This window comes from Camelina sativa, chromosome 10 (genome assembly GCF_030686135.1).
Source record: "Camelina sativa cultivar CO46 ecotype springtype chromosome 10, ASM3068613v1".
NCBI lineage: Eukaryota > Viridiplantae > Streptophyta > Magnoliopsida > Brassicales > Brassicaceae > Camelina > Camelina sativa.
This window is the reverse complement of record NC_141889.1, coordinates 9,061,000-9,076,928: the sequence shown is the minus strand read 5'-3', so window position 1 is coordinate 9,076,928 and position 15,929 is coordinate 9,061,000. Positions and strand designations below refer to the sequence as shown.

At 35.6% G+C, this 15,929-nt stretch overlaps 3 protein-coding genes and 1 long non-coding RNA gene across 5 annotated transcripts; 2 read left to right on the top strand and 2 right to left on the bottom strand.

Annotated features, from left to right (window-relative positions):
- Nucleotides 1–501: 501 nt before the first annotated feature.
- LOC104718207 (putative UDP-3-O-acylglucosamine N-acyltransferase 2, mitochondrial) lies at nucleotides 502–2,872 on the bottom strand. 2 transcript variants are annotated; one of them, XM_010435903.3, is made up of 10 exons: nucleotides 2,600–2,872; nucleotides 1,938–2,118; nucleotides 1,769–1,845; nucleotides 1,620–1,669; nucleotides 1,460–1,524; nucleotides 1,324–1,375; nucleotides 1,163–1,233; nucleotides 1,006–1,072; nucleotides 846–917; nucleotides 502–684 (listed from the first exon to the last, which is right to left on the bottom strand). In XM_010435903.3, exons 1-10 carry the CDS (start codon nucleotides 2,775–2,777, stop codon nucleotides 619–621), a joined length of 879 nt encoding a protein of 292 aa, XP_010434205.1. In that variant the 5' UTR covers nucleotides 2,778–2,872; the 3' UTR covers nucleotides 502–618. The 2 variants fall into 2 exon arrangements, with proteins under 2 accessions (XP_010434205.1, XP_010434204.1); XM_010435902.3 differs by having other exon boundaries at nucleotides 1,938–2,145; nucleotides 2,600–2,777.
- LOC104718208 (uncharacterized) lies at nucleotides 2,570–3,626 on the top strand. Its single transcript, XR_756361.2, has 2 exons — nucleotides 2,570–2,832; nucleotides 2,967–3,626. It is a non-coding gene; the product is annotated as an uncharacterized LOC104718208 (long non-coding RNA).
- Nucleotides 3,627–8,452: 4,826 nt separating this feature from the next.
- On the top strand, nucleotides 8,453–10,739 carry LOC104718204 (sulfite exporter TauE/SafE family protein 5). The gene is made up of 4 exons (XM_010435900.3): nucleotides 8,453–9,605; nucleotides 9,687–9,821; nucleotides 9,906–10,055; nucleotides 10,146–10,739. The coding sequence occupies exons 1-4, from the start codon at nucleotides 8,835–8,837 to the stop codon at nucleotides 10,452–10,454; spliced, it is 1,365 nt and encodes a 454-aa protein (XP_010434202.1). The 5' UTR covers nucleotides 8,453–8,834; the 3' UTR covers nucleotides 10,455–10,739.
- A 19-nt stretch (nucleotides 10,740–10,758) lies between these two features.
- LOC104718206 (kinesin-like protein KIN-14C) lies at nucleotides 10,759–15,683 on the bottom strand. Its single transcript, XM_010435901.3, has 17 exons — nucleotides 15,304–15,683; nucleotides 14,732–14,950; nucleotides 14,485–14,629; nucleotides 14,290–14,399; nucleotides 14,085–14,204; nucleotides 13,770–13,973; nucleotides 13,462–13,671; nucleotides 13,285–13,359; nucleotides 13,031–13,177; nucleotides 12,816–12,954; nucleotides 12,606–12,715; nucleotides 12,213–12,374; nucleotides 11,899–12,119; nucleotides 11,633–11,714; nucleotides 11,430–11,534; nucleotides 11,243–11,347; nucleotides 10,759–11,154 (listed from the first exon to the last, which is right to left on the bottom strand). Exons 1-17 carry the CDS (start codon nucleotides 15,346–15,348, stop codon nucleotides 10,975–10,977), a joined length of 2,379 nt encoding a protein of 792 aa, XP_010434203.2. The 5' UTR covers nucleotides 15,349–15,683; the 3' UTR covers nucleotides 10,759–10,974.
- Nucleotides 15,684–15,929: the final 246 nt, after the last annotated feature.

The window sequence follows — 15,929 nt, the reverse complement described above, 5'->3', positions numbered from 1 at the left end:
TTTCTGAATAATGCAACCCACGCATAGTCCCATGCTAATAATACACCAAATAAAATAAATAAATAAATATCCAACTTCATATAATATACATATAGAGAGGAGGACAAATTATATTGTGTAGCCTTAATAATTCACACTTTGTTGTACTATTAACTTTGAAGTTTTAAAACCAGTTACTTGGTCTTGACGTAAAATACAAAACAAGTCCATCATCATGCAAGACATTTTTAAACAAAACTAATCTCTGTCTTCTCTTTTCACTGTCCTAATTCTTTTCCTTCTTTGTTTTTGTTAATATGGCAAAAGCAATTTAGAATGGTGACCGTTGGATTGTGTTATCAAATCTCGGGTAATTTTTTTTTTTTTTGGATTTTCGTCACAAAGTTCTCTTAATGTGGCACGAGAAAGGAAACTCAAATACTTTATACATTTTATAATACAGATATTATTGCTTTTTAGTTTGAGTTCTAAATCGTTGTTTAGTGATTTAGTCCGGTCATAGGTAAAAAAAATAATTGTTTATTACATCTAAGTTACTAGTTTGATTGTGTTCTTACTTTAACATGAGTCTACTTTAACAAATGACATTATGCAAATACATTTGAGTAGTACATAAATTTAGGTTCTTCTCTTGTTCGAAATCTGAGCTCGAACAATCTGCTTTCTCCATTCGTTAATTGGAACCTGAAGTCAAAACAAAATTTCTGATATTAATTTCTTGGAAACCATTTTGTCAACTCTGTTTTAGTCGAATATCGGTAAATTCCGGTTATTGGTACTGATTCTTGATGAAATGTCGCAACAAAATTGAAGATCTTGAAAAAGATAAAGCAGATTTAACTTACAGCAGGAAAGCCTCCAAAATCCCCAGGCTCACTGATGTTTTTGGTAACACAACTATTAGCAGCGAGTCGAACCTAAACACACACACAAAAAAGAAGTTTTTGTGAACCAAAACGCATCACGAAAACCGCTTTTTTTGAAACCGGTTGAAGCCTATTATACCTTGGATACAATGGAGACATGGTCTCGAACAGCAGCTCGTCCCCCTAAAGCCACATAGTCACCAATTCTGCAGATTTGTTTTTTTGACTTTTTGAGTCTTGAAAAACTTCAAATAATTGTTTCTTTCAATGGAAACAAAAAGGGTTCAGATTTGTACGTTACTGAACCAGCGATGCCTACTTGACCACAAAGCAAGCAACATTTTCCTATGATCACATTATGACCAATCTGCCCAAAAAAAACAAGAAAGAAACTAAGCATATGATGGATACTGTTTAATCAATTTATAAAGGCCAAAAAACAAAAAAGAGACCAAACCTGCACTAAGTTGTCTATCTTAGTATCATCTTCGATTACTGTATCTCTCCAGCTGCATAATTTGTTGTTATACAGAGCTAATGAAACTTCGCATAGTGCACTGATGGAAGTTAGTCAATAGATGCAGATCTGTTACCTGCCTCGATCAATGCAAGTATTTGCTCCTATATCTACACGATTCCCTATCTTCACGTTTAAAGTCTAAAGATGACAAAGAAAGAAAGAAACGAGAATGAGTAATGGACCGCAAATTCTTGATTGATTCAGATTCAGGAAATGCTATTGGGGATTATTACTTGAGGCTTCTTCAGCATGTTTCCATGTTCATCAACATAAAAACCAAATCCTGAAAGAAAGAAAAAATGAGCAATTAAAACACCTAATCTCAAATCAAAACCTCTTCAATCCTATGACCTCAGATAATCTATGTGAGTTTGGTTCATACCATCTTGACCTATGCAGACTCCATTGTGGATCACACATGAATCACCAATACTACAGTTGCTAACTGAAACATTATATCTGGATAGAACAAAAGAAACTCAGCAAACAGAATCTTTCAAAGATGCTGAATACAACAACGGTCTATTCGAAACATGTAAAAGAAATGTTACCCGATTCTTGTGGAAGGGCCGATTTTAACTGATGGTCCAACCACAGTACCAGATCCTACATGAACCTCTGCACCTAAGACCGCTTTTTCATGAACTACAGCACCAACCTCAACCAAAGCCGAGGAATCAATTACAGCCGAGCTGTGACATGTCCCTCCTCCATTTCTCCATCTTAGGAACCCTTCACTTATGATACCATCATTGGTCGCTGATCATTGATAACAATCAATCCCAAGACTTACATTCAGTTTCAACATCTAGATACAAGTATCCTAAAACTTCCAACATTATAGCATCTTAGAGAGTAAGATGCATCATTTTTATACACATTCAATCTTAATAAAAGCTACAAACTTCATCAAAAATCATGGAAGGTCTTACTTATGTATCTTTATGCTTATAAGTTTTAGCTATAGCTTGTCTCATCATGGTTCTGTATATCTTCAAAACTTTTTAACATATGAAGCAGCAGTATACTCATACATCTTCTGGGTTATTTCTATAGTCCATAGAGCGAACAGAGAAGACTTTCAACTAATACAGATAAAAAAACACATGTTCTCAGACGCATTTCCACAAACATTTGGTGTCCCTAATAAGTTTATCGAACTGAGTGGCGCCGGAACTCGAATATAAGCTAGAAATCCGGAAACTAAACTCACCTGCATTTGAAGAAACCTCAGCAGACGCAGAACCCAACTGATGATCTGAGGAAAAAGATAAACTTTGACAACTCGAAGGAAGAAGAAGCTGTTTCCGGATAAAGGGTCTGTTCAAAAAGATTCCTTGAAGAGAACCACGTACAGATTTAGAGTATAATCTCCAAAGAGTAGCTGCCATAGTCACAGAAACGAAGAAGAAGAAGAAGAAGAAGAAGAAAAATCTAAGGAACGAGGTTCGTGTATTTAAAAGCCCTAAACTTTATTTTTTGCCCCAACTGATAAAGTTCAAAACTTTAGCAGAATATTTCTATATAAACAAATGTCAATTTAGGGTTTTGATATTGAATTGTCTCTTCTTAACGGGCAGACATATCTGTGAGAGAAACATCGTTTAAAGAAATCGAAAACGACGGTGATCTTCTGAAGAAACCAGGCTGTGAAGGCTTTGAGAGCTGGAGAGACTCCGAATCAGATCTAAGCATTGAAACAACTGAATCCGTTGTTTGTCTTTTGGTAGGATTCTCTTGAACACATGACAGAGCAATCTCTAGGCATTGCATTAATTGTGTGTTTAGAGTAAGATTTCAGAAGAACAGAGTCTATTAGATCCATTGATGTTCCTTGAATCCAATTTTGCCAAGCCTGCAACAACAAAGAGGCAAAACATTACTCTTTGGAATTTTGTGAGTTTTGTGTGTTCTTTGTTGTTGTTACTTACAAAAGTTGGGAGATCTGTTCCTTCACCAAGCCCTAATCCACTGTTCCTTTTACCTGTAATGATCTCAAGAACAAGAACTCCAAAGCTGTATACATCTGTTTTCACTGAGAATCTTCCATTGCATGCATTGCATACTCTGGAGCCATATATCCACTACAGAAACAAGAAAGATGAGAGAGATTGAGATTGATTCTGTGTGTTCCGTTTCTTTTGTGTTTGAGTAGCAAGCTAAGACTTTACTAAGTTCCAGCAACTCGTCTTGTTATTGCTTGAGTTATATCAAAATCGAATTGTCTTGCCATTCCAAAATCTGAGATCTTTGGTTGCATTTGTTCATCTAAGAGCACATTGGAGGATTTGAGATCACGGTGGATGATTGGAAACTCGTGTAGGGTAAAGCAATCCCTGGGAGATTCCTATGATGATTTCTCCCAGTCTAGTTGCTTTCTGCTTGATAGGATCTACATTCATTAGATAGGGGGAAAGAAACTGAAACAGAGAAACGCTAGTTTTCGAAAGCAGGAAAATATCGAATAAGAGAGAGTATATATTTACCGAACAAGAACCGATCAAGACTTGTATTTGGGATAAACTCATAGACAAGTAGTATTTCAGATTCTTTGATGGAGAAACCAAAGAGTTTAACAAGGTTCTTGTGTTGCAGCTTGGTCATTAAGAGTACTTTTGTTTTAAACTCTGCATTGCCTTGTCCTGAATGTATCGATAACCTTTTCACGGCTATCTCTTGCCCATCTCCAAGACGACCCTGATGGGATTTGATTACAGAATTAGTATGAAGTTAATTTGGAGTTAAGAATTAGAGCAATGCAGAGTATATTAAGATGAGATTACCTTGTAGACAACCCCGAAACCACCTTCAACGATCTTATTCGCTAAAGAGAAGTCATCTGCTAGGTGCCAACCATAATCAGTGGCCTAATTTTACTAGGTGCCATCCTTATCCATCAACATTTAAGTTTCATTTCACCAAAATAGAAAATTGTGTTCTGATGTTCTCGCTCGGTCTCTGCCACCCCAACACATATGTCGTGTGATCACATTTCAATTTTTGTATCTGTTGTAACGGTAGTTATCATAATTATATTCTAAATATAGCTTGTGCCTAACTGCCACATGCCAATACACCCATTTTCATTGTGCTTGTTCGTTAGTAGTTACAACGTTTATTTACTGCAAGATACAATCAGTGTGTGTGTTAATTTATGGAGCCAAAGTTTGTTTAAAACTATGGGGGTTTATCTATAAACACAAGGGGGATCTTCACTTTCGTTGATAAATGAAAAGATGTCTGAAAATGGATAGTTCTCTTATTGCTGCTATGGCACTTTCTGGAACAACACCCCCACGAGGCAGATCCTCCTCAGGCATCAAATTTGGCTTTCTCTCCAGAGGCTGCTCCGCCAGCTATGTCTGATATGGGGGATGAATTTCTTATAGATTATGAGCCTGTGCCGCCATTTGCCCCGAGTTCCCGGTATGTAGTCTTAACTGTTTTAGATATGTAAGGAACTTTGTTGTTGTAATTTCTCATTCTCATGTATGCATTATTTTTCTGATAATAACAATAGGGTTTATATATTTTACTTGGGGGAAAGGAAACACGATGATCCTAAGTTGGTGACTCAGTCACATCTTGAAACCTTGAAATCGGTTCTTGGAAGGTAAAAGACTGGTTGCGTTGAAAATTTTTGGGTGTATAACTTGGCCTCTGAGGTGGTTATAACTGAACTACTCTTTTGGTTTGAATCTTGTGTTACAGCGAAGAAGCAGCCAATAGGTCAATGTTCTACTGCAGTTATCACCATGGATTTTCTGGCTTTGCAGCCAAACTCAAAACCAGCCCAGCCCTGGATAAAAACAAAAGCCAACATCAAATTAAATTTATATTGCTTGCTTGATCAGAAGAAAAAAAGAAGTTCCTAGTTTTGAATATTATTTGAGGATCAGAAAAAGAAAAAAAAAAAAAACAGAGAGAGACTAACTACCTTTTCTCTTCCTCTGACTTGAATCTTGAAACAGGTTTGGAGGTCGCTACTTCCTGAGCTCCTAAAGATTGCACCACCTCGGAGGTCTCTGCTTGTGGAAACCATGGAGACTGCACCACCTTGGAGGTCATTACTGTCGGAGGAGCATGAGAGCTTTCTTCAAGCCTACAGCTGCAATGAGACTAAATTTTAACCGGCCGTAAACTCCTGACAATTTTTTAACATAAAATTTTAAATTTTAAGTTATATTTATCAATTTTGTTTGTTTATTTAGTGTTTAAGATTGTATAACTGTATTTTGATTGTTAATTTTAAGATTGTATAACTATATTTTGACTTTATTTTGTAAATTTATGTAAACCCACATATAAATACCTAATAGATGTAAAAATATGTTTATGATAAAACTTAAGTAATAAGTATCAATTTCTTTTAGTTTTTAAATAATAAGGTACAATGATTTAATTACACATCAATTTTTAAGGAAATACAAATGCTATTTTATTTTACAATATTAATTTGGATTATTAATTTGAATTAAGAAGTATGATTAAAAGTTATAGCAAAACCAATATTACTTTTGGATGTTAAATAACAATACATGAGAATATATGGCATTATGAAATACATAAAAACATATGACATCGTGAAATCAAATACTGGAATTGGTAACATAGATAAAAATAATTAAAGAGTACTTAGCAAAAATGACAAAATATACATGAAGATTATTATCATTATTGTGATAGTGGTGATGTTGCTACTCGATGGCGAAATCTAGCTTCCAATAAGCATAAACACATTTTGGAGACATTACATAAAACTTCACCGACATTGCTTTCTCGACAAAAAACGTGTACACATTTTTATTTCATTATTATTATTCATCTGCAAAATTAAATTTCAATTAATGTTAGGTTTTCAACTTTTTAATTTAGAAAAAAAGTTGTTAAAAGAATAGTACCTTTGTGAAGTAATCATCACCATCTTTCATTTGAAACTAATATCTGCATCTATTCCACGAAATTTAGTAGCAATATCACAATAATCAAACTTTATTTATATGTATTTACAATTATACAAAAAAAAAAAAGGAGAGGAAGAGAGAACATACCATCGTGAAAGTATCTGACACTTACTTCTCTTTATTTACTCCAGCAATTTAAAATTTTAACCAAAAAAAACTAAATAAAATCGTTGATACTCAGTCGATTTTGTAAAAGATAATACTGTTTCTTTTTATTGATATAACAACGATTTTAACATACCAAATATAAGTTTTTGATCAACTATTTTTCTATTTTAAAATCAATTGAAATCTCTAGAGAAAATTATTGTTAGTGTAGAAGATAAAATTGGTTAGTTATTATTAATCTATAATATTTTAAAAATCAACAATTGATGTACTTTTTAAATCGGTTTTGTAAAAGGAAATTAAAAAAATGTTGTAGAGATGCTTTAGGTATATAATGTTAAATGTAAAGATTTTATAAAAATAAAAATTGTTTTAGAAAATCATAAATCAAATGTGTAGAGATAATTTAGGAAATAATTGATTTTTCGATATTTTAGGTAAATCATTAGTGTAATCGAATTTGATTTTCCATATTTTAAAGTTTGATTTTTTTGCAAATATGGGGGGATCAATTTTGTAAATAAAAAATTAAAAGGGTAGAACCCAAAATGTACTTAAAAATGTATATATAGATTTCAAAAAAATATTAAATATAGAAAAATTTTTGGGTTCACCCCTAGGGTGAACCACGCTTATTCACCCCCTCTTAATTAACCAATCAAAATACAATATTTATAAAATAAATCAAAATTAAAATAAGAAGACAAAACAAGTTAAAAAAACCAATTCTGTAGATTTCTATTAAGGAAAGTATGTTGGTTTTGGTTTATAAAATAATGATTAGAGTTTAATTTTACAATTAAACTAAATCATATGTCGGTTTGGGTTTACAAAAATGTGGTTAGGGTTTAGTTTTTACAATTAAACAAAATTATATGTCGGTTTGGGTTTACAAAAGAGTGGTTAGCGTTTAGGGTTTGTAAAAGAGTGGTTAACGTTTAGGGTTTAGATTTTACAATTAAAGAAATTATATGTCGGTTTGGGTTTACAAATGAGTGATTAAAGTTTAGGGTTTAAATTTTACAATAAAATGAAATTATACGTCGGTTTGGGTTTACAAAAGAGTGGTTAGAGTTTAGATTTTAAAATTAAGCAAAATTAGATGTCGATTTGAGTTTATAAAATAGTGGGTAAGGTTTAGATTTTACAATTAAAAAAATTATATTTTAATTTGGGTTTATAAAAAGAATGATTTGGGTTTAGATGCTATAATTTAAAACTATAATATAATGTTTAGAATTAATAATTTTAAAATTAATTGATATACAGAATTTATTTCTTTAATCAATAATTTGTTTTTTTAACTAAGAGGGGGTGAATAAGAGGGTGAACCCAAAAATTGTCCTTAGGTAACACTTGAATGAACCCTATGGTATGTATACATACACAGAGTTTGTGCTCCTGGATAGTACGTACTTTAATTCCTGAGTTTTGTGTTCTGCTCATTACAGCTAGCAAAATGCATAGAGATTGGACTGCGTGAGATCATACTCACCATTGGTGGGGCACTGGGACTTATAGTAACACACCAATCAATACACAAATCAGTTGCGGAACTGATCCTGCTGGCATCATTAGCGCCGCTCCAGTTGGAGAACTTATATTCTTCTGGTTTACCTTGACCGGTTTTGTCATGCTAAGCTAGTAAGCTTGCTGATTCAGGATTCGATTGCCCTATCCTAGGCAATGGAAAACTCCTACTTTTATTAATGCAGGGAGATATTAAACTTGAAAGCAATGTTATTTCTTTTACAAAATGTCATCTTTAAACCCATGTTCGTCACTAAAAATATAATTTTCTTGTCATTGACTTAGTTTGATCTAAAATTTATATGGACCATATATCTTTGATTTTTTTTTTTTTTATGTATTAATATTTGACTAATTAACCTGGATCTTTCATGTTCCATGAAGTTCAGAGGAGACGCTCCTTTACTTGTCCCCTTCTTAAAAACAGATTGAAAGCTGTCTTTTAATGCATAAAAAAATTGCAAAGAGAGACTTGTCATAAGGATCAAACACATTACACAATCATTCACCATGTCAAAATCAAAACCATTAAATAACTGTTTTTATCTCCTTATCTAAGACGACACATTCCACGGTTTCAGACAATAACTGTTTCTTCACCTTCTTCTTAGAACTGTTCTTTGTCTGTATGTTGCCACAAATCATAGGTAAATCAATGAATTTATCTTAAAATATCATTGTCTAGTACATAGGTCAATGAGATTACTTGCAGCCTACTCATCCGAAAGCAACTTGCAAATGTAATGTGCATACCACTCTTTGAAACCTTCAATATAAAGAACTCAACAAAGGTTATTTAGATTACAAGCAAACAAAGAAACAGCTCCACTCTTTCAGGCCAAAACAATGAAGACCCTTTTTGTCCTTTTACTTCTTCTTTTCTGTGCTTTGGCTATCAATGCGAATCAACAAGAAGAGATCAATCAGGAGAATCCACCAACAATATATCATCAAAAGCTGCTATACAAGGTCCAACAATGGAGAACATCTTTGAAAGAATCAAGTGCTGCAGAACTCAAGCTATCTTCAGCGATCATTGTGGCTGGAGTGTTATGTTTCTTTGCTTCCTTAATCTCTAGCGCAGGTGGAATAGGCGGTGGAGGTTTATTCATTCCAATCATGACTATAGTTGCAGGGCTAGACTTGAAAACAGCTTCAAGCTTCTCTGCTTTTATGGTAACCGGTGGATCCATTGCAAATGTAATCAGCAATCTCTTTGGTGGAAAAGCCTTGCTTGATTATGACTTAGCCTTGCTTCTTGAGCCTTGTATGCTTCTAGGAGTGAGTATTGGTGTTATCTGCAACAGAGTTCTGCCTGAGTGGCTCATCACTGTTCTTTTTGCGGTGTTTCTGGCTTGGTCTAGCTTGAAGACTTGTAGAAATGGAGTCAAGTTTTGGAAAATTGAGTCTGAGATTGCGAGAGGAAAAGGACATGAGAGGCCCGAGAAAGGACGAGGCGAAATAGAGGAGGATACTAAGAACCTTAAAGCACCTTTACTTGAAGCTCAAGTTAATAAAAACAAATCAAAGCTTCCATGGACAAAACTTGGTGTCTTGGTTATTGTTTGGGCGTCTTTCTTTGTTATTTATCTTCTCCGTGGGAATAAAGATGGCAAGGTACTGATGATATATTAATAGGCTTTATTGATTTTGCTATTGCGAGAATAATCAACTGATTCTGTATATGTTTGTGCGCAGGGAATCATAACGATAAAGCCTTGTGGTGTGGAGTATTGGATTCTGCTTTCACTTCAGATACCTCTTGCTTTGATTTTCACAAAGCTGGCTCTCTCGAGAACAGAAAGTCGCCAAGAAAGTTCCCCAAGTAATCAGGTGAATACAACACTTAGCTACAAACAAGATTGAATTCTAACAAAAACATATCAGATACTAAACATTATTATATTACATGAGCAGAAAAATCTAGAAGATACAAGACTGGACCAGTCCACGCGGTTAATGTTCCCGGTAATGTCATTTTTAGCCGGTTTATTGGGAGGTATATTTGGTATTGGAGGTGGAATGCTTATAAGCCCTCTTCTTCTTCAAGCTGGGATACCACCACAGGTATGTATATAAAATGAAAAAAGCATATTGTCTCACCATCTTTCTGATTCTTCGTAAGTGTTTTAATCGAGTATATGATGAATGATACAGATAACAGCAGCAACTACTTCTTTCATGGTGTTCTTCTCAGCAACAATGTCTGCAGTTCAATACTTATTGTTAGGAATGCAAAACACAGACACAGCTTACGTCTTTTCCTTGATTTGCTTCTTTGCTTCGCTACTGGGACTTGTTTTGGTTCAGAAAGCTGTGGCTCAGTTTGGAAGAGCTTCCATTATAGTGTTCTCGGTTGGGACAGTGATGTCTCTGAGCACAGTCCTTATGACAAGTTTTGGAGCTCTTGATGTTTGGACTGATTATGTGGCAGGCAAGGACATGGGTTTCAAGCTGCCATGTTAAGACATGTGGGTCATCAACAAACAACAGAGATCTATCTAAACAAGATCACCAGTTTCTTTTTTTCGTCTTCTTTTTCTTGTTTTCACAATAGAGGCTCTGAATTGACACTTCTATGTAAGAGGTAAATGGGAGCAAAATGGCATTGTAATGTTTATATGTTTTAGTAAAAGTTAATAACTTTGGGGATGTAACTATAGCTAAGACCTTCACTGGAAACAACAGTTTATGTGTCGCAGTTAAGTAGCTGCTAATGTTATGTGATAAGTCTAATGTTTTGTAAGAAAATGAACAAGAGTAACTCAGATTTCTGAAAGCAATGCATTAAACAATAGCAGATGATCATGTTTCTCATACAACATGGAGAAAGCGACGTTGCTAAGACAGCAAGCTGCTCCACAATCATAAAGATCACGAACTAAAATGTTAGTAATGGGGTTGAGAGGTTACAAGAGATAGATGTGTCAAAACACCACAAGAGAAGAGCGGTGAATTACTAATTGGCAGAACTTTTTGAACATTTTTAGCCATAGCTTAAGCGAGAGTCAAGGAGCTTCTGTGAAGTTTGTCTCCTAGGTATACCAATTTCACATGCGTTCACCCTTGCAGCAAACCGAAGAGAACAAAGAGACTCTCCAGCAGAAGATGGGTCAGGGGAAATGTTTACGAACATCAAGGTTTTTGAATCCCCCCCTAAGCAAGGCTGTTCAAAGATAGACCATTGTTACTTAATCTACAACAGCATTTTAAAACTTCCTGCAGACACACTATTATAAACGACGAAAACAAACCTGGAGCAGATAGGTTAGCTTCGAGTTTCTGAAAGGTACATGATCTTCTTTCTTAGCCAGTGCGAAGATAACATCACTCAAAGCTGATAAACTTTTGTTTATAGCCTGTGGCAGTGCAGAACAAAGATCAGTAAGGATATGTTGAAGCTAATAGCTTGGAAAAGTTGTGTTTGAAGTAGCAAAAAACCTGTGTCTCCTTTAATCGATCTCCAGTTGCCCCACTCTTTGACAGCCTCTCGCTTCCAGCAAGATCGATTAGGTTGAGAACACCTTGTACCTGCTGTTCAGTGCTCTGAAAGAGGAGAGATGTGTTGATAAATAAAGGATTTCAAAGTAGGAAAGAAAGTCTATAATGCAAGAACCAACTCCAGATGGCAAAGACATTATTACCTCATTAACACCTGAAATCCGCATAGTAAACACAAAGTGACTTCTAGATGATTGCTCATTCATTTGAGTCTTACCTACTGACCTGCAATAAGAGAATTCACATGTTTGGTAACTGACAGAGAGTTATTTATTTGTTATGTTATGCATTCAAGAAAATCCAGTTTCAATTACCATTTATGCATACAAGAACAAAAATGTTACTATATTCTCATAATCCGTGGCTAGCGAAACAGGGTAGAAATCATTATAAAGTTCAAAGGCAATACCTGCTCTGAGCAGCCTGCTGTAAGAGTGAGGATATCTTTCCAATGCTGGATACATCAAATATGGTCAAGTCGCTGACATGGGTGTGTCCATTTACGTCATGGGTGATTGTATATTGCTTTCCTGAGGTGCCACTATCTGCTCGCACCAACTCCATAGAAGTTGTTCGATTTGAAGAGAGCAAATCTCTGATGGTCTCATTATATATCTCCAACATCGATACCTATATTTTAAAGAAAAGTTTGAAATCCAAAATTAAGTTAGGGAAAAGGTAATGCCAATTAAATCAGTCAGCAATATGGGCTGGAATGTAAACCTGCATTTTGTACTTCCAGCCTTGTGCGCCGAGTGCTTGACTGGCTTGGAATATCTGTTCAAGTGATCGAGGGATCAGTCCTTTCTGTTCTGGCCTCTCAGGCCTGCCCATCATGGTGTAGGTCTTTCCAGAACCTGTCTGACCATAGGCAAAGATACAAACCTGTATCCACAAAGTATTTAAGATAGAGGCATCAGTAATAGAACCTGTCTTCAAATTTGACACTGTAAAAAGGAGTTACATCTACAAAGGCTCTCTGCGATAGTACCATTACTTCAAACGAGTTCCTTTAGCTAGAAAATTATTTTCATAGCAGGAACATCCTTTTTTTTTTTTTTTTTTGTGCAAACAGCAGGAATATCCATAATGCATAAATTAATGAAGAGAACATACCTTATAGCCATCCAATGCACTCTGTACAAGTTGAGATATTTCAAAGAATACTTCCTCCTGGGAAGCGTCGTGATTAAAAACTTTGTCAAATGTGAAAGGATGTTTGTTTCCTGATGACAATGGGTGGATAACACGAGTCAGGAAAAAAGGATTTAATGCGGGATTAGTCATCCATAGCTGAAACTAGTTCAAGTCAGGCAATAGTCATACCACTCTGGACCAAATCAACACTTTTTCCTTGAGCTTCTGTTGAAGTAGGATAGGCTATCACAGTTGCTTCATGTCGTCCTCCATCATCTGGTAACAAGGGACGCACTCGGCAGAAGACCCGTATATTTCCTTTTAGTTCCTGAATTTAGAACTTCTCTTAGCTCATATCAAGACAGCCACATATATAATCTTACCAAAAAACATTATTTTCTTACAAGAATAGTGTTATGAAGCTTCTTCCGCAATAACTCTCCCTCACAGAGTTGATGCTCCATGTCTGCAAGGCGGTTTTGTAATTCACATAGTAGATGCTTCTGCCCCTCAAACTCTGTCCTTGTAAGAGATACTGATGCATCTGCAATCTGTATTTACGGTTACAAATATCTATCAACGAAGCTATTTGAAATCAAGAGCATCTGATGGTAATGCACTTCTTTAGCTTCCAAAGTAAACTTGATCGTCCCGGTACCTTTTGCTTTTCATTGGCAATTGCTAATTGCTGCTCTAACATACTTATTCGCTCCGTTTGCAACGAACATGTTTCCTGCAGTGTAAAACTTGCTATGTCAGCTAACCAAATATGAGGCAGGAATTCAGAAAATGCAACATTGAACTGACATCCAATACTTCTAAATAAAGTACCAACCTCTAAAGATCCTGATTTTGCTATCAAGCTTTCTAGCTCTTGCGATGATTTCCCAACATTCTCCTGGTACTTCCCGATCTCCTCAGTTAGATTCCGTGACTGTTCAACTTGGCGATCACGATCATCCCTTACTTGTTGGAGCTCATTCCGAAGATTAGTAACTTCCGAAAGCAATGAATCCTTCTGTTTTATAGCGTCATCTTGCAAAACCTTGAATGCAAAAAAGGAATAGGAACAAATTAAGGAGAAATGAGACCAATGACGTAGGCATGAGACTATAAGACCAGTGGTAGAGAAATGAAACTTACTCTGCTTGTAGCTAATTGATCCTGCAGAGACTTGCTGTGACCCCTTAGTGTACTAAGATTCTCCACGATGCTTGCCTTCTCTTTTTCAGCACGTGTGAGTGCAGCTCGAACTATTTCAAGATCAGTCTGGAGTTTGGTGTTATATTGTTGCAAACTTGTGTTATACTCTTGCAGCCTTTTGTACATATCCTCAAGTGATGTCACCTATAAATATAAAACAATCAAATTTCCTTAGTACCTAACAGATCCTGTAGAACTAACACGGGAAATAGAAACGAAACACCTAAAGAAGATAACAGAAGACATGATATATACCTTCTGATTGGCAGTCATTTTCTCTTCTTTAACTTTATCAAGTTCTTCTCCGAGAGAATCCTGTACTTTCTCAGCTGCAACTCTACATTCTTTTTCTCTTCTATGACATTCAATGGCATCCTAGTGTCCAAAAAGCAAGAAATCAAACTCAATTAAAGATTTGAATTAAGAGACATCATTCGCAGGGAGGAAAAAGATGCCTTGCCTGTTTACTAGACTCCTCCTTTGCAAGCATATCATGTAGTGACACTACATTCTCTTCCAAATTCGATATAGTGGCTTGTAGCTCTTCCTCTTTTGTCTTAGCCTCCAACTCTATAAAAGTTTTAAGGTCAGGGACTAGAACCAAATCCGTGAACAACTTGTTTCATGTAAAGGAATCACAAGAAAGAAAAATTACCTTTGTGGTTGTATTTTTGTTCCGCAGATTCGAGAGAAACCTTGAAATTTTCCTTCTCTTGGACATGGGTTTCATCAACTTGTTGGAACCATCTAACACACACCTTCAGTCTCTTGATAATATCGGTCATCTGCTCAATCTTAGCCTGTAGGGACAGAAAAAAAAAAGAACTTCTAAGTAAAACCACAGAAGAAAACATCTACAATTGTTTAAGAGCATAGAGCAAGTTTTAACTCAGTTAATAAACCTTAGTATCAAACTTCCCAGCTTTTGCTCTCTCACTAAGCAATGCCAATACTTCATCTTTAGTAAAATCAACTTTCCCACACTCTTCTATACTACCCACATCACTGGTCGTCGTGATATCTTGTTTGTTCACAGCAGAGAACGCTTGTCTTCTCCCAGTCCCTTGCGTTTCCACTTTCCTTCGCTTGTCAAATGAAATGCTACCCAAACCCTCCTTTTTCTGAAATGGAATCAAATCATCAAACGTAATTCATATACAAATCAAGTAAAGTCACAGATATTTCATCAATTTTGTAACGAGACCATATCCAGCTACAAGAAAAAAATAGAATCCCAAAACCCAGAATTACCCTAAATTTCTCGATAAGAATAAGAAATGTCAAAGCCGATGAGAATAAGACCTTAACATTTTCATCTGTAAGCAACTGAACCAAACCCTAAATGCGAAATTGGTAACTAAAACAACCAATCAATTCAATTTATAGGGTTTATTTTCTTCTTTTTCACCAACCCAGAACACACAAAAATGACAACGAAACTAAGTAGCAAAGAACGGAGGAAAAAGAGGCTTACAGAGTTAGGACTACGAGGAGGACGATTCTGGTTGCGAGAAGCCATCTTCGAGAATCAAAAATTTCTTACGGATCTCGTCTCCTTTCTCTCTTTTAATCGCATACAAATTCCAAATCGGAGTCTTCTCCCAAAATTCGAGTTACTGACGCAGTATCCTCTAGAAGCAGTCTCCGATTGATTCTCACCGCGAACTTCTCAATCGAAGAAGAGAACCTAGGGTTCTTGCTTTTTCCTAATTTGGGGATTTTGTGTGTGAGAGAGAGAGAGAGACTGAAGGAGCCTGTACTGTCTAGTTTTGAAATTCGAACTAATTTCAAATTAGACGTGGCGGACTTTTGGAATTATTATAACGTTACATCTCATTTCTTTCCTTTCGTTGTTTTTGTCAATAAAAAGGAAAAGAATATATTAAAAGTATGGGCTAACTTTGGGCCTATAAAGTAAAGTATTCGGCCCAATATAGTTAAATGTCATTCTTGCCACGTGAATTTATGCCGGACTAAAGAACCAAAACGAACACGTGGCTTTACATGAGTGGTTAAAACCATATCCAAGTTATCTAAAGTGCAGATAAGGCGCTTCTGTGTCGGAGACTGAAGCTAACCAACCATATAAGCCTAAACCAA